General features: G+C 37.9%; 1 protein-coding gene across 1 annotated transcript in view; it reads left to right on the forward strand.

Annotated features, from left to right (window-relative positions):
* Positions 1 to 1920: 1920 nt before the first annotated feature.
* Positions 1921 to 19154, forward strand: part of LOC131034413 (uncharacterized) — a 155514-nt gene continuing 138280 nt past the window's right edge. Inside the window, exons 1-2 of the mRNA XM_057965886.2 lie at positions 1921 to 2576; positions 5977 to 6129. Coding sequence (XP_057821869.2) covers positions 2325 to 2576; positions 5977 to 6129 — 405 coding nt within the window. The 5' untranslated portion in view covers positions 1921 to 2324. The remainder of the gene's footprint in view (positions 2577 to 5976; positions 6130 to 19154) is intronic.

Raw genomic sequence — 19154 nt, forward strand, 5'->3', positions numbered from 1 at the left:
AAATTGAAGGAGATTCATTGATTATTATTGAATTAAAAATGGTGTAATACATGCATGAAATTTGAATAAATACATATTTTAAAAATTAGGCATGTGAGGAGATCAGTAAATGATGTGGTAGATAGGTTGTCCAAATGGGTAGTGCAACTTGATGATACATTGAGTAGTATGGTGGAAGATCTTTGCAATGTCAAGCTCGATCTCTAAGGAGTAATAGTATGTCGTCATTATCAAAAGCTGCTAATGGAAAGCCGTGGTGACGGGGTGATGTGACATGGGTTGTCTAGATGGTAATAAAACCTATAGTGAAAGTACTTGGTGCTCATAACAAAGGATGGGTGGCGACTGATTTGCAATATGGAGGCCACCTTTTCCTTGATGCAGCTAAGGAAACAATTAGCTTTTAGGGGTAAAATCATTACAAAAAGAATGAAAAATCTATTTAAATTTGATGATGATACTTTCATTCAGATCATGAAAGTTTTGCTTGGTGAAGAATTCTTGTAATTTGAGCATAGGTATAGAATGGAAATTGATATTGTATCAATGGTGGTAGCATGAGAGTTGGAAGTTGGGTAGAAAAAGGATGTTGAGTGGGTACCAATAGGTTGTGTGGAAAGTGATTGGATATATGTGCTCAAATTTGTGTTGGAAAGGGCAAGTGCCAGGGTTGAGTTCTTACCTATAGAGGAGACCAAGGGAATAGATGAGATCCCTTAACAACTGATGCCCTGCATCCATTGGATGAAGGTGACAAGCAAGTATGAGCATAGGGTCAAAGCTTATATCAATTGGGATTTGCTGGTCCATTACCTACAAGAGAAGGATTGTGAATGTACCAAAGAAAAGAGGAAGGCAAAGTTGGAGGAAGAGCCAGAAGAAAGCTTTGAGCTGAAAGACCAACGGGTCAATGGACCCTTGAAGGCAATGAGAAAGCATTGAAAAGAAATGGAAATTTGTGACTTTTGTTGTTTATAGTTCGTTTATGTAATTTCAGGTTAAATAGTTTCATTTATAAAACAATAATATGGTTTAATTGGGTATGAAGGGAAGAATTATGGTAGGCAAGGGGTAGGGCTTTGGTGGATGTTCTAAAATGGACATCATTTTTGAATTTACTGTTACCTCTTTAGCTGGTAGCACAATGATAACAAGGCGTAAGCGGGGGTAGGATTTGACTCTCTTTTACAAGTATTTGGATACTATTTTTAGAGATTTTTTGGAATTACCTTTTGTGATATGGATAGACAATACTAAATTTGATGTACTCTATTTTTGAATATTAATAAAATATATATAATTATCGATCAAGAAATGAATATAATTCTAATTTAATTTTTATATATATATATATATATCTTAAACTTAATTATTAGTTTAAGATTATATATATTTAATTATATTTATCTACTATTGATTATACTGATCTTAATAAAATAACCATTAATAATCTTAAAATTATATAATATAATCAATAGAATGAAATATATATATTTTTAATGACTAAATTAAAAATATTTAAATTTATGATTAAACGTTATAAAATTATATTGTATATATAGTAAAAATGCTTAAAAAGAAAATTATGATTTGAGTTTTTTTTTTTAATAGAAAAACCACTCTTTTACAAGATTATAAATAAATTTTTGAAAAAAGCTATTTTACATAAACATTTATATTTTAAATATAATAAAATCTATAAAAACCTTATTAAATTTATCCAATCTTAATCTAGATAAATAATTTTTAGTTTAAAAATATAAATTTTAATTCTATAAAAATAAAATTTAAAACAAAAAATACAAAACAATTAAAAAAAAACAAAAAAACCAAAACAAAAAAAACAAAAAACCAAAACAAACAAAACCAAAAACCTTCCTTTCCATTCGGCACATACAATTGCTTCAAAAAGATTAACCCACCAAAAAAAAAACCCCTCCCAAAAAAAACAACGCAAAAAAAAGGGTAGTCTGATTCTTCCTTCGGCGTGGGTTAATCTCCTTTTTGTATTTAAACAGTAACTCTTTGTGGGTATAATTGTGTGGAACAATTCCAGCTGCTTTTTTCATTGTATTTTCTCTAACATACATTCATGTTTTGAATTCATGCATCAGTCAACTACCCTCCGAAATTATCCTCCGAAAGTATAAATTTCCCGAGAAAAACATTCTGGAGCTTTTGATGTTATGAGCCGAAAATCTGTGGGTTTTCGCTTTTTGAGCAGTGTCAAGCTTATGAATTATCACTGCAATCAGTAATACGTATCTCGTGTCTTATTCTGTGGAATCTATATAACCATATACTGTTACCAATACAATCTCTGTATGGCTCAGTGTGCTTTTACGTTACATTCCTGTTGTTGTAAACCAGCTTACCCTTTGGTTGAAGGACCTCATTCTGGAACTACCAACAAAATTTCATGCTTTACAAATCCATACCCAATTTCCCTTGGTTTAAAAAACGTCAGAACGGGTTTCCGAGGAAGGAATTTAATGGTTTCTCACACAAGCTTATCAATGCCAAAGGCAGTAGTAGCAGATTTGGAAAACACTGAAAGCACAGCAAATTCTTTTGAGGTACTGTTCATTGTCTTCCTTTGTTAAGCCAAACCAGGCTTTGCTTTACTCTTTTCTGTACTAGTGCTGGTTCTTATTACTGGTTTTCACGAGTATGAGAATGCATTTATTACAGTTATTGTCATATCCATTCTTTACTGCATAAACTCTTTTTTTTTTTTTCTCTGAAGTTTTTTTTGGCTATAGAAAATAAGTTTTCACTTATCGAATACATAAATATTTAATTCTAAGTCTTACAACGCTTTGTTAACCCACCAAAGAAAAAACCGCAAAAAAAAAGTTTTCACTTATCGAATACATAAACAGAGAGTTCCAGAATGCTGAAGATTATCACAAGGGCCAGTGCCACAGCAAATCATTCAAGCCCAGAAAATGAAACCTCCGGCTGAATCCAGCTGCATTTCGAAAAAACCAGCATAACTGTATGTCTCCTTGTCTCCTTAACTTGACAACAAAGGTATTCTAACCATGCCATAGACAAACAACAGCTTCCCAATGCCTTCACAATAGCTCAGATTGGAAAAGCGTCAAAAGCAAGGCATTCCATAGGCTTTCAGCAGTGTAATACATTGCCAAAATGGTAAAAGCGGGGGATTAAAACAGAAACTGCAATACCCATAGCGAAGCAAAACATATTTAATATATTTTTTTTCCTGAAATTAGTAAATACAGGAGTGCCGCAAAGACATATGGCATCCTTCATTTCTCATCATTAATAAGAGCACTGATATTATAATGCCACGGAGTGCACTTCTGGCCCTTACCTCTGAATACAATAGATCCCATACAAGACTCTGTGGTGCAATATTGTCATATCATGGGGCAGGCAGTGAAAGCAGATAAAAAAATATGTAGAGTCTCACTCCCATTCCTTGAAGAGGCCTTTAAAATGATAATTTCATCATCAAAACTGGCGTTACTAATCATGCATAGTAACCATGTATACCTTAATATAGCTGATTTTAAGTTAAAAGCTAACAAAAGTACTGCCAATATTGCTGTGACATTCTTTATCTGTCAACATAGAAAAGGGATTTTAAACCTCCTTCTTAGAGCAGCTGATATCAACCACTGGATATAGGGCCTGCTCAGTCCAGCAGCTTCATTGTTGGCTATGACAGTGTTCAGTCCCAAAACTACTGCTCCAAAATACTAGAACACAATTTTACCATCAAGGCTAGGGCTTGTCATCGAGAAGGTAAAACCAAGGCTCATCTATAGATCATGGAGGGTTAAAGGCCAATGAATGAGAGTGGGTGAACTCTTCTGCACTTTGGGCTCAGCTAAACCCAGGAGAGTATTCTTAGAGGTGACATTGAATATGGTTTTTTGTTACAGTTGGAAAATAAACATGTAATAAACAAATTGCAATGATCATGTTAAACATTACAACTTCCTTGAGTTTCATGACCCGCTTGCTCAAAGTAGACTATTCTGCCGTGGTCTGAAATCCTAGATTTCTTTGGCACTTGTAGGCATTCGGAAGTAGCAACGACCAACACTTAGAATGAAGGCTGAATAGAAATTTGTAGTAGTGAGAAAGCCATGTCTTTACCGCCCATGAAAATTGGTCTTTTATGTTTCAAAAAAATCTGTTGCATTGATGGTGGCCCATGCAAGAGGACACCATTTGCCTTTTTCTTTTTAAAATGCATATTGAATCACATCAAGCGGAATGAATCACATTTCTAGGTAGGAAAGCAATTTTAGAATGTTGCAGAGGTCTAGTTAGGGTATTAATGGCAACCTGTAAGTTTTTGTGGTATGTGGATGAATGAATAGTGTGAAACATGGGATAGGTTGGAGTTTTAGGGGTTGTGGGTTGGGGATGACTCTTCATAGGTACATGGGGAAAGGGATGGTAGAAAGATGGAAAGGGTGTTGGGGACAGCAAGGAACAGGTACCCAAGGAGAGGGATGAAGCCAAGGAACGGGTGAGAGGTATGCTAGGATAGAGAAGTCCGAAAGTCCAATAGGAACCAAGGAAAGTTCAGACTTGGGAGATAAAGATGACCAGATGAAGAACATTGAAAATATGAATAGAAGAGAACATTGGAATTTGAGGATTGAGGATGACAAGGGAAAGGTAACCAGATAGAGGAAAGGCCACAACTTCAACAAGGAAAGGAAACTTAGCACAAAGGTTTAGGAGTTGGGACATCAGAGGGATTGGGGGAACGATGTGCTGGGTACCTAGATAAGGGTAAGCCCAATTCTTTGTTGTTGAAGGGGAAGTGGATGGAGTTGAGGTTTCTGATATCGGGGGAACACAGAGGTGCACTCGAGGAGGGGAAACTTTGAAATTATGGCGTTGAAAGAAAATTAAGGCAAGGATGGGGAAGTTGGAGTTTGGGGATTGGGGGTGTCAAGAAAATGATACTCGGGGAAGCAAAGGCTTGAAACTCCAATGCACATAGGACTTAGCACAAAGGATTGGGGTTTCGGGGGTTGGGGGTGATAGGGAAATGGTACCTATGGAATGGAAACTCCAGCAGCCCAAAACACATAGGCATTGAACACAAAACAGCTAACACTTTCGGTTTTCTTGGATTTTTACAACTTGGAATTTCTCAGATTGGTAATTAGTGGTGGGTAACATAGGGTAAGGGACTCAAGCAAAATTTGGCACTACAGGATTGAGTCCCAATGGGCAGAATGCAATTGAAGTTCTTTGCCTTTAGTTTTGCTCTGAATACCGAGTCTTTCGCAGATTAAATCTGCTTTTTATTTCTCAGCTACTTCATATACAAAGAAGTATTCATTGAACCTCAGAATTGGGAATGCTTAAAGTCAATGTAGCAGTATTTTAACCCTACAGCTTTTGCCATTTTTCAAAGAATTGAAACAAATTTACAATAAACAATTACATCTGTTGTTAAGATAATGCCATTGTATCGACCTACTGTAATATTCACATATAATCCCCTTCAAGATACAATACGAATCGAATCCTGTATATTCCACATGCTCTTTTAATTATGCCAACTCCTTTATGCAGTTTGTATATGATGTTCTTAGTACATTATGGTAGAGTTACATATCAATAAAATGTAAACTTTTGAGTGTTTTATATTGAGTCAATGAAGCTAATTTGGAAGGGACACCTATACATCTCATTGCAGATAAGAAAAAATTGTCTCTAAAATCTACACAAAAATGTCCTTTGTCGTACCGTGCAGTTTAACATTTATTAATGGCCATTGAATGTTGTTACCTGGATTGTTCATCAGCATTGTGTATGGCTGAGAATGATCTTGCAGGTTGATTCTAGTGATTGTCACCGCTGTTTGGATCTTTCTAGTTTTCATGATTTTCCTCCATATTTTGGCCAAATTCTATAGGTAGAAAGATGACATGACATTGAGTTTTGAATTTTGATTTGTTTTTTTCTGATATCCAGGAAACTACTCACATGAATACAGTGCTTGAAGAGCTTGAGCTCTCTGAGTTGACTGCAGTATCACCTTTAGATGGGCGATATGCCAGTAAAGTTAAGGAGCTACGATCCATTTTTAGTGAATATGGTCTTATTCGGTATCGTGTTTTTGTTGAGGTATACATTTTTCCCTTTACTTTTGTGAAGTCCCTTGACATTGTTACAGTGAAATCGTAGTTTTCAATTTTGTTTCTATTGTACCTGAATTGATCCAAGGTTTATTCTGATTTGTCATTACGTTTAAAAGTTGTATTGGAATTTTTAACTTCACTGAAGATGTCCATGGATCTTTCTATTTATCTGGTCCAGGTTAATTATTTAGAAGGGGGGTATGTGCTACCGGGAGCAACCAAATCATGGATACAAATTTGTAATCATACTTTTTGGCAAGTCTAAAATGCTAGATGCATATTTGCTTGAAAGTGGTCATAGATTTTTCTTTGCTGATTGAGGTTAACTAGTTAGATGGGGTGGTGTGCTATAGATAAGCAACCCAATCATGAACATAAACTGTAAATTATTCTTTGACAATCTTTAAAATTCTAGAAGAGTATTTGATTTTATTAAACAGTGACAAGCAAAAATGATCTAAAGCAGTAAAAGTATTTGATTTCACTAGTTGTATATCTATTTTTGGATTAGAATATTGCAAGAGGCACAATCATTTCATCCAGCTCAGTTTGCAAATGAATTACTTCTGATCTCATGAATAGAAAAATAAAGGAATAGAGAATATACTAAATTGAAAGACATATGTACATATCAAAAACTGCAAAAGCATTTTACATTGTTGGAATAGTTGTCATTGATGTCAAAGGCAAGATATCAAAGTACATTGTTGGAAATGTTGTCATTGATGTCAAGTGCTCATAGTGCAAAGACTGATAGGCATAACAGTTGCCATCTTTATTATTGATGTCAAAGGAAAGAGTCTCATCCATTCAAGAATTATCATTAATAGAAAATGTATTAAAAATGTATTATGACAAGAAGAGATTTCTATGTGAAGAGGAAGTCAGGAAGAGTCCACTTAATTATGGTTTTGTTGGCATTGTGTTGTCATTGATGTCAACAGGTATAGCATGGCAACCGGTATGAGAGATTGTTGGTATAGCTGTCATTGATGTCAACCAGTAATGGTGTCATTGATGTCAATTAGTATAGCAAGTTATCGGTATAGCTTGTCACCGGTAAGAAGTGAATGTCAACCAGATTGTGTGGTCATTGGAGTCATCGGTACACAAGTTAGTGTTGACTTGTGTTGAAGACAAAAGGATTGGAGACCGGTATGGAGTGACAACCGGTAAGTGATATGTTGGCAGTGTATGGTTGCCAACCGGTATGCATGGTGACCGGATGCAGGTTGAGCTAATGAAGAAGGACAAACAACTGGTATGCAGTTGGATGTCTTACTGCAAGACTCCCACTGGATAGAGATGCTATCACAGGATGAAGAGCAGACTGAGCACAATGTAATGACAACTGGCACCAGTCATTAGTCAGCAGGTGACTAGGATCCACTTCCACCGATAAGTGGTATTACTGAGCTTATCCCCCAACATGCATGAAATGCATTATAATTCTCCGGGATAGGTTTGTCAAGAAGTTAAAGGCAGGAGATTGAAGGCTCACACCGGATGAACCGGTGAAACACAAGGATGCCTCAGATGTGTGAAACCAAAGATGTGCATCTGATCAGCTAGAGTTGGCAAGTGGAGCCACCGGAACAGAGAAGGAAGAGTAAAGAAGTAATGGGTTTGTCACTTTGACAAACCGGTTAAGATGTTGTTTGGGCTGATGAAGAAGAAGGCAAGGTTGAGCAGCTGCAGACAAAGAGTGCAACCGGAATGCAGATGCAGTCAGATGGAAACAATTGGAGATTGATGACATGGTGTCATCAAGGTAGTTATCGGTAAGTATGTCCATCGGTAAAGTTGACAAAGTGATAAGAGAAGAGTTCCTGTTTGATGAAGATGAGCTGCTGTGTTTTGGCAAGTGAGAAGTGACCGAGCAAAGGTGTTCCACCGACAATAGAACAAAGTCCAGACATGAAGGTTAACCAGTTAGGGTAGAATCGGCAAGGTTAGAGAACCAGTAGTTGAACCCGGTTGTGTGTTGTGGTCGGTGACAGAGTCTAACTGACACGGTGACTGAGCTAAGGTGCATGCCGACAGATATGCTACGTGGAGTCCAAGTGTCAAACAAATGGACCGTGCTTTGTCGGTGAGGTAGTTGGTGATTAGTCGACATTAATGTCGATGGCATGAATCACAAATCACGGGTCGAGAGGAGCAGGATGTGGCTCGAGACTGATCAGAGGACAGAGATCTGATTTTTTGGCATCATGATCGATGTAGTGTGTCTAGGTGCTGATCAGGGTAGGTGAAGCTGATTGCGTGATCACTTCATCGTGGTTGACAAGTGCAGACTGACAAAGAGGCCGTGTTTGCTAAATATGGCAAACGTGTTTTCGACGCAATGGGATTGGCAGAGTTGATTGATCCGTTGTAGGTGATGAATCTCTGAGATAAGATCTAGTTGGATCTGGTATGTCTTGTGGTTGATGAAGGAACCCTAGTGCGCCAAAGGTTTGAATGTCGGTCATGGTGGGAAAACACACATATAAATATGCCGACTAAAGACCAAGATTGATTGATGCTGCCAGATGATTAGGTGCTGGATATTGAAGATTAGAGTGTGAAAGTGCAGCAAAGAGACAACCAATCAGAGACTCCATCGAAGATCATAGAGACTGAGTGTTGGAGGTGCAACCGGTGAGAGGGTTAAGCAGAGGTTTAACTGGTAAGGTTAGAGTGACCGGTAAACTGCAAAGTGAGTTGCAGTGGTGTAAACCGGTGGTGCTAGAACCTGTAGAAAGGTAGAGAAGGGAAGCAGTGCAGTGTGAGTAGTTGAGGAGATTTGGCAAGCCAAAGAACAATGCAAGGTTAAACCGACAAGTGGATTAACCGGTAAGCTGAGAACCGGTAGAAGTCAGAGTGATCAGAGAACTGTCAGAGAATAGAAGCTGCAGATTGAGAAGGGCTGAATCGGTAAGGTTACAACAGAGAGTGAAGGAAAGGAGGATGTGAATGAGTTGAGAACCGACAGAGAACAGAGTAGAGGAAGATCGGTTGAGAAGAGTAGAACTGACAGAGCAAGTTGATTGTGAGAGGTTACATAATTCATTTGTAACCAGGATATTACCTTTGTATTGATAGATGTTATTGTAATCATTGAGTTGGAGCTTGGTGCTCCTTGGGTTGGTGCCCTAAATTAGGGTTTGGTGCTCCTTGGGTTGGTACCCTAAAGCAGGGGTGGTGCTCCTTGGGTTGTGTTGATGTGTGTTTTATGCACATAACATTTTAGAATAAAATACCAAAGTAATTTACCCTCTCTTGAACAAAATCACCTCAGATGCTAAGGGTAAGATCAACTAAAATGATTCCAAGGTTTCTACATGTCAGGTCTTGACGAGTGGGTAGCTCAATGGTCGATGTGAATTGCTGTGTTCGCTTGGGGACTTACACAAATGTTCGGATTATCTTCTTTGATCATGAAATATGCGGAATAGGTATGCTGACAACTTAGGATTTAGCAATGTAGTTTTGGACTTAATTCTTACTAAAAAATGGGCAAAAGGAATAGGGTTCAGGAAATCTATTCTAGGCCAAGGAATGTAGGAAATGATGAACAAGTTTAGCGGAATCAAACTAGGCAGGGTCTCACAAACAGGTATTGACACAAGCTTAGTGCAATCGTCTAAGGTATACTCAAGGATTTTTCAGACTATTACCATCAAACATTGACACCATCCAAGTTGATGCTTGTCAAGGGACGCATAATAGTTGAAGTTAAGCTTACTCAAGTTTCCAGTCGACCACACAAGGCGCACTTACCAACGACAAGAGGTTAGTGGTATGGATTAAGGATTCCACACAAATATATTCAACAAATCTTTCACTTAATCTAATAAACATGAAAACAAATTCTAATCTAAAATTCTAATCTAACTTGGAGGAATTGAGAACCATGAATGCAAAGATAACATTTGAAGAGCAAAATCACCAACAATTGAACAATGATTTAGATTCAAATAGCTGCAACATATACCAACAATTCTACAAAAACTCCCTCTTACAAATGAGAGACAATGAGGTATCTATAGAGTCTCATACAAAATGGATGGCCAAGATTAAACTAAATCAAGGGCCAAGATCATGCCAGCAAAACCCTAGAATTGCCCTAATTAGGGTTTACATAAAAAATGGTGCCACCAACATATGGCCCAATAAAAAGATACCTAGTCATCAAATAGGGAATCTTCTAGAAGATTCCTCCCTCTCTCTCTCTCTCTCTCTCTCTCTCTCTCTCTCTCTCTCTCTCTCTCTCTCTCTCTCTCTCTCTCTCTCTCCTAGCATACTCCAAGAATCTAGCTAATACAGAATCTAACTCCTCCATGGAAATGCTAGGCAAGGTATCTTGTTGCAAATCAATCACGTCCAATGAATCCGAGCAAGCGTCCAAAGTGTTCTCCCAATTTGGCTTGAGCTTTTGCGAACCATGAACATGAATCAACAAAGAGACCAAATCATCGATTTGACTCTTCTTCAAAGAGTCCAACTGACAAAAATACATAAGTTTCATCTTGTCTCTTAATTCGGCTAAGTGTAAACCACTAGCATCACTAACATCAACACCCAATAATTCCTCAATTGAGGCAAGGATCTTCATCTGAATGTCCTGAATTGATCCTTCCATCTCTGTACAACTCAGCTGGGCGTTCTCATAAGTTGATTTCTTCACGGCCAATGAACAATACCAGCCATGGAAATCGTATTTGTCTCCATTGTGCACAATGTTCTCGTTGATCAACGTGGACTTGGGAAATTTCTTCAAAGCTTTGAGGCATGGAATAGTCTTCTCTTGGATAGGCCGGAATTCTTCCCAAACTCCCTCCAAATACTGGATTCTTAACATGAGCCCTGTTGTCCTATCATATGCCTGGACAAACTGAGTAAGGAAATCATTTGCCTTTTTTTTTGCACTTTCAATCCACTTCTCCACCTCCGAGAGTGTATCTCTCGCTGCCTCATAGTGTGAATGTAGTCCATGATCAACCGCAATAGGGGAAATAAGGGTGGGATTGTCACGCCTTATTTGCGCAATATACTCTCTAAGTCTGATATTCTCTTCTTCGTACTTCTCCTTCTCTTCAATTTCTCTATCAAACCTTGGGCTGATTGCCCTAAGGTTATCACCAACCTTTTGAAACTCTTGCTCTCTTGTAGTACGACCAAGGGCAACTGAAGTAATCTGGAAATCCATAGGAGTAGCAATGTCCGCCGTCACACCTCCAATAGGAACAACCACCAACACAATCCTCATTCCTGTCTCATCTCTAGCTATGTGCGACAAAATCTCAGCTCTCTTGGGTTCTTTCTCCTTATTGCTCCTAACTAGGTAGTCATCAATATTATCAATAGGCTGTACCTTTATCATCTTCTTACTCTTTTCCATACTTTTCATCAGCCAATCAAGAATAGTGGATATCTCCATACCATCATCGAGACACATATCTTGATCAAGTCCTCTCAATGCCGAGATAACATCATCATCATCATCAGGATTACTCTTGGTCAAATCATATATCTCATTTCCCAAACTAACCTCCAAAAGGACTGTAGGGGATCCCGGGTGATCATCATTCTCATTTGGTGGAGCAGATGTCGCTGTGGCATGTAAATCCTGAATATTCTCTAGTAGTATCATTGTGTTGGAACATTGCTGTGTCTCCTTATTCTGTAATGTTATTTCAACTTCCTTAATTGATGAGACACTGAGAGGGGGTGAAGGAATGATAGGTGAAGGAATGATAGTCTTTTGCTTCTTCTTCTTGACCTCCACAATCTTCTTCCCTTTGGCCTTGATTCCTCCTGGCGTGTTTTTCCTTCTCTTGGGAGCTTGACTCTCTTCATCTGCGTGAATCATGACATCACTGATAGTCCCCTGATCATCCTCGGAAGTAGATTCTTTCAGCTTCATCTTTTCATAAGTGAAGGAAACACCCATATCAACTAACTTATTCATTTGAATATCCACCCATGCACGGGAGAAACTCAAGACATCTCTCATCAATATCTTTAAATTTATCTCTTCTGATTCTGACCAATTAGGCAATAAGATCGCCTTCTTCATTTCATTTTCATATTGTCGATGTGTATGATCCTTGTCATCTTACACCTGATCAGGAATGAGGAAAAGTCCACACTTCCTCATGAAATCCATTGACAGTCTGGACCACATTCGTCTCTTCACTACCTGCTTGTCCATCAGGTTGGCCCAATAATCCTCTACGTCTGTCTTGTGGATGAACTTCTCTCCCTGATCCTTCCAACTTTCTTATCTGGATCAAATCTTTCTCTTTTCTTGAAGGTTGCAAATGGATAGAATGCAAGCTTCTCACTCGCAGTGCTGACGGCTAAGGCAGACTGGCAAACCTCCAACGTCGTTTGAATTGAAATAGGGAATGTCATGCATGTCCTATGCTTCTCTTTCTGAATGGAATCAAACTCTAGAAGCTGTCTCACCACTTCCAACAAGATTATTCTGTCAGAAGGATACCTAGGAAGCTTGTAGGGTTCGGATTGAAACCCATGAATCCTAAGGTACGTGAAAGTGGGAAATTGATTATACCACGATCCATATTTCTCTATTAGCTCTGTTGCCTCTTTGGACAATCTCCTGTGGATTCCGCCTTGCAGCATCTGTGTGATGTACATTGTGAATGCATCATTCACTTTCTTATAATCTTCAATTCTATACATGTCCAGTTGGGGATAGCTCTCATAACTCTTGAATTGTCCTTGCCCATTCCCGACTTCACCTCTGCATATCAATCCTTTGTATGTAACAAACCGTGCAAGCAAGTACACCAAATGGGAAGTCATGGCGAATGACTTGGACCACTCTACATTCCTCAGCTGAAAGTCCAGATTGTCACTTATGATTCTAGACCAATTTATCAACGTCCCTCTAAAACAATCCTGGATGAAATAGAACATCCATCCATCGTATATTGCACCCTGCGGCATCCCCATCACTCGGTTAAGTAGGAATACTAAGTCACTATATTCCTCTTTGAAGTCTGTGCACATGAGTGTCTTGGGAGCCTTGGAATGATGAAGCCTAGGCTCGATCATCCACTCTTTATTCACCACATTTTTACACACATCCATCTTCTTCATGTATCGATCTTCATATTCATCCTTAGTTACCTCCTAAATGTTTGCTCCACATGGAATTCCAAACACTTCAGCAATCGCATCCTTAGCAAGGTAGGCAATGACAACGCCCTTAGGAGTCTTGATCATTTGCGAGCGAGGATCATAACATCGTGCACACTCTAGGATAAGCTCATTGCACTGTATAGACTGTGGGAATCTAGCAGCTTGAAAAATACCACTCTTCATAATGTTTACATACGCTGGGGAAGGAATCTGATTTCCAACTCCGAACATCCGTTGTCGCATCAGGTTCAGGTTCAGGAAATGCATGTTCGTATCCGTAATCTCCTTCCATCTGGATGACATCTTGGATTTTGGATAGAATCCAGTCTCCACAATCCTCTGTTGTTCTCTCCTTTCCTTAAGTCCGGACTTCGACATTGCACCTATACGAAGCTTGAAGTTAGAACTTAGTAAAAAAAAATGCAATATTCTCAATAAAATTCCTGAATTCTTAATGGTTTAGACTAATTAGGGTATGGTAATCAGGAAAGTAGTCCACACTCCAGGTAGATTTTAACAATTTAAATTCGAAATGTGACAAGATTAGGGTATGAAACCCTCATGAAATCAACACCTCCTTATACTTAGAAATTTTGTGCAAATTATAGTGCAAAGGAGTATACTAGATCAAGAGTGACTAAGCAAAGGTGTGAAAGATGGTGTTTTCACACAAAATTATGTCTAAGGACACCTTCTGAAGTCAACAATGGAGGTCAACAAAGTCTGAAGACAACCTGCAACTGTACAAATTAACCTTTCAAAACAAGTTGCAATCACCTAAATGTGCATAAATTTGATGGAGAACAACCTAGACAATGAAAACAAATCAAATCTGGGAAAAACGGTATGGTTGGTAAGAGTTAGATTTTCTGAGGACAAGCAGCCATGGCAAAGTTGCAGACCTGTAACAGCCCTCAAACAGTCAAGTGATTGACTGAAACTAACTTGAAAATTCTCCCAAAGGTAAATCGTTAAGTTTAGAGTTGGCTGGCAATGAAAGTTTATGTCTGAAAATAGATGGACAGCCAACAATGGAGGTCACCCCTGCTGCAACAATGGCGTCAAAGTTCAGATCTGAGGAATGACAGCAAGTAAGGAGCAATGGGAGTATCAAGCATGCATGGAATCCATCAAAATATGCCCCCAAAATACATGCCAAATAAAAATTGTATTTTCCCAACTATGGCGTCACCTTCAAATCTGGAAAATGTCTTCAATCTGCATACAATCTGCCAACAATGGTCTGAGAACAGCAAGTGAGCAAGGCGATATCAAGGAAAATCATCAAAGTTTGGAGTCAAAACCCCATCACAACAAATCGCCCCTTCACCAAAATCGTGGATTTCACCCAAAAATGGCGGACTTCATCAAAATCGTGGCAAATGATCTCCAATATGCATCCCAATCAGTCTGAATCAGGTCTGATAACAGCAAGTAAAAATGGCAGCCCCCCAAGGGAAACTCGCCAAGGTTGAAGGGTGGAAATCCCAAACACAAGAAATTGCCTCTCACCAAAAATCGTGGATTTCACCCAAAATTGTGGCAAACACATAAAATCGTGGCATTAACCCATCACTGGCAGCCACCAAAGAAATCGCCAAGCTGGAAAAATGGAGGGAAAAAATAAGTCTTCAATCAACCTCTTCACCAAAACACTTCATCAAAAATCACCAATAAGAGAGAAAATCGTCCTTGCATGGAAACACCTGGCAAACTTAATAATAAAATAATGCTGGACTTCTCTCTTTAAACTTGCTTTCACCACCAACTTTCACCACACTAGCAATGTGGGATAAAACACTTGTTCTTATACTTGCTTTGGTGAAACCGATTTGCTTCTAGAAGGTTGAAAACATTAAATGCTTATTGCAAATCATTTAATTGTTTTTTAAATTTATTAAATAATCGCTGCTTTATTAAAAAACAATTAAAACAAGGCTCTCTTTATTAAAATATTGCAATTTAAATCAAAATTTGAGCCACTTAGGAAAATCAATCCAAGTAGGGATTAAAAAATCCCATCAAAATCATTTAAAATGTCAAAATATTGCCCATAAGGGAAAATCGATCTAAGTATGGACAAAATTTCCCAACAAAATTCATCAAAATGCACACAAAATGGGGCTAGGGGAAAATCAACCTTAGTTTGGATGAAAATCCGGACTCAAAATTCACTTCATTCACTCAAACTACCCCTTGGTGGAAAATCGACCTCAGTCTAGATGAAAATCCAGACTTAAAAATCATTAAAAATGCTCTTAGTGGAAAATCGCCTTGAGACTGGACTGAGAGTCTGCACAAAAATCCTCAAAACTCGTCACAAAAGACCTGGTGGAAAATTGGCCTAGGTGTGGAATCAAGACAAATGTCATCCGCAATCCTATCCATACTCACTGGTGGAATAACGTGGGTAGTCAAGATAAATCCTGACACTTAGTCAAAATTTAATGCTTCCAGGGGAAAAACGACCCTAGTATGGATTCTGTAATATCCCCTACTAGGTTTAAGCCTATTTTAACCATAATTAATCTATTTTTGACTTAAAACTGACTTGAGTAGGAGACAAATCTATCTTAACCTGAACAAAAATCAGTGTTAACATAATCTTTCTCCTGATATTGAATTGATGATTCAATCTGATTTATAATCTCAGTTTAATTTTGTTCATTTAAATTAATATTTCTATAAATATGTATATATTTATTTATTTGTTTTCACATAGTATTATACTATATGTTTAACTGCAGAATAATTCTTATAAAATATTATTTGTCTGATCAACCCTTGTTTATATATAGATCAAATTATATTCCCTGTAGAAATTATTAATACTGTCATTCTCTAAAACTCTAATCCTTAGTCTATCTAGTAGCTGTAATGGTAGACAAATCTGACATGCGTCAGATCTGGTCTGCCACAGTATGCGAAATTAAGTATGAATGGTCTTTATATTAGTATTACTATTATACATATTATAGTCTGTTGATATTATTATTATTAAATTCTGCATACTAACATAATCGGCTGCATATATTAAGTAGTCTTTATTAAACATATCCCTGTATGCATACCACCCAGAACAAGGATGTTACTGCCTGTAACTTAATAATAGTTCTGATCGATGCTGCCATATGATATATATTTTCTCCTAAAAATTGATAATCATTGCTGAACTGTTGGAGACTTCCTATATACTTTCATCTCTCAAAAGTCACACTTCTTTGATAAGTCCTTTCTTCTGATTATAGATGCACCTCTTCATAACCACCCGATAACTCTTCAATTAGGATTGCTATCTAATTAGTCATATGTCTAAATAGTTCTTAATAATGATCAATGATATTAATTTTAACGCTTCTTAACTTGGTGTTGACGTGTATTTTGTACACAATCATACACAGAATAAAATACCCAAGGGTACCTTATCCTCTCTTGAATAAAGCCTCTGATTGCTGAAGATATCGCAAAAAAGGATCAATCAGGGTGACTCCAATGTTCTTTTATGTAGGGTCTCTACGTGTGGATAAGCTCTTTGTGGTATGATGTGATTTGCTGGAATCACAAGGGGACTTACATTTGATGCCTGAACTTCTGATTTGCTTTGAATATTGCTGGAACACAGGATTTTCACTAACTTAGATTTGAAAAAAGAAAAAAAAATGAGGGCGAGGAAAGGATCTAATCCTAACACTAAGAATGTAAGAGCAATGAATGATCTTTGATGAAATTCTAACTAAGTCTTGTTTTGACATCGTAGGAACATCTCTACAAGGTTAGTGCGATCTTCGAAGGAAAGCTTTATGATGTTCAAATCATCACTGCAGGCATAGACACCATCAGGTTGATGCATATCAATGAAGAAGCGACAATTGAAGTTAAGCTTAAGCTGAATGATTCCAGTTGACTACGCAAGGCAAGTCTGCAATCAACAAACTGCTAGTAGTATGGATATACGAATTTCACCATCAATCAAGCACATTTCTTCCACTCATCTAATCATAAAATCAAACATGAGAAGTATAAAGACCATGCAAATTGTCGAATCGACCCATAAATTTCACCATTTCTTCAATGAAGTTACAAGTCTTTTACAACAACATCTTGGCAACAATCTTTGCCTTCTCTCTCTACTCTACTCTAATTGCTATTCTAATCACCTTCTAACTACTCTCTATTCACTAACTAACTCTAACTCTCTCTAAATAGCCTTTACAAAATGAAATGCTAGGGCTTATATAGTGCCCTCAATACAATTCGATGGCTTAGATCCATTCGAGATCAATGGCCAAGATTTTACAATGAAAACCCTAATTAGGGTTTGTTACAACCATTACATAACATTTAATGCTCAACCAATGATAAAATTGCATTGCTTGGACACATGTCCTCTCTGGAAAAATTGACCAATGGATAGCCGGGGTAGGTACATCGGAGTTTGTGCCACCTTCCATGAGTTAGGTACATTGAATCTGGAAATGCTGAGGTGGACCACACTGACTGGATGAGCGATGACTGGGATGCCACCTTGTCTGACACTTGTAATTTGGTAGATATTCAACTTAATGTTGTTGAGAAGCTAGCTTTAATTAATTCATCTGGAACTATTTGCTTCCTCAACGAACCCTTGTTCTAACTTCTTGTGTCCTTGATTTGCAGGATGATGATGTACCTCGCCTTGGAATGCTGGATTGGAAGAGGTCGCCCTTGATGACGTTAGTCCAAAGAAGGCCGTCCTTGTCGATGCTAGGCTGGATCGAAGAAGGTCGTCCTTGTCCTCGCTTGATCGTCCTTGTCCTTGCTTGATCGTCCTTGATGAGAGCCTTCCGACTTGTAGATCCTTCGAGTTTGGGAGTCGCCATCTTGATACCTCCACTTGGGAATTAATTCTAAAAAAAGATGCAAAAATAGGAGAATTCGCTAGGCAAAATGTAGATCAAGACCTCCCTTGGATAAAATGCACCTCCTTTAGCTTGGAAAAGAACTCCACCTTCCTCTTCAAAAATCTGGAAATTCGCCTTCAAATGTCTTCAAAAAATCTGGAAATTATCCTCCAAACTAGCAAGAAATTCTCCTCTCCAATAGCCTTCAAGATGAATTTCGCCCTCCTCAAATTGCTCTTCAAGTTCGCATGAGAGATAATGCAAGAATGATTTGAATTATGAAAAACACACCCCAAATAGATAGAGTGCTCACCATTTCACCTCCCATGAGGCCGACCTTGCAAGATAAGCCAAAAAAAATAAAATTTAATAAAAGGAGAGGCCGACCTTTATAAAATATTAAAATAATATCCCAAGCGCTCTCTTTTTAAATTTAATTTAATAATAATTAATTTAAAATGCCTTTACAATTAAAAAATTTCGATTTTTAAAAGGCTAAATTAATTAATTAAATGCCTTGTGCGCACCCCTTAAATGCCAATTTTAATTAAAAATATCAAGGCTCATCGAAATTTAGCATTTAATGCAATTTGAAAATGATGTTGGCGCCTAGACATGGGAAGAATAATGAATATTAACCTCATCGCTCTGGTCCCTGGCAGAGGGACAGGAGCGCCTAGGACAAAATAGGCTTCACTGGCGTCTTGCACTCTTCAAAATTATATTCAATAGACTCGTTATGCCTCCTTTTACTTGCCTCAAACTTAAAAAACTCATTTCACTTCGCCAAAACTTGTCTTATAAGAAAATCGCTCTGGTCCCTGAGAGAGGGACGGGAGCTATCACTGAAATTCGCCCTGGTCCCTGGCAGAGGGACAGGAGCGATTTTGCTTCTAGGGCCAATTTTCTCCTTCGAGGTGCAACCAAATTATATTCAATGAGTAAAATGTACCTCCCTCGTTCTTCTCAAATCGCG

The sequence above is a fragment of the Cryptomeria japonica genome, chromosome 8 (assembly GCF_030272615.1).
Source record: "Cryptomeria japonica chromosome 8, Sugi_1.0, whole genome shotgun sequence".
Classification (NCBI taxonomy): domain Eukaryota; kingdom Viridiplantae; phylum Streptophyta; class Pinopsida; order Cupressales; family Cupressaceae; genus Cryptomeria; species Cryptomeria japonica.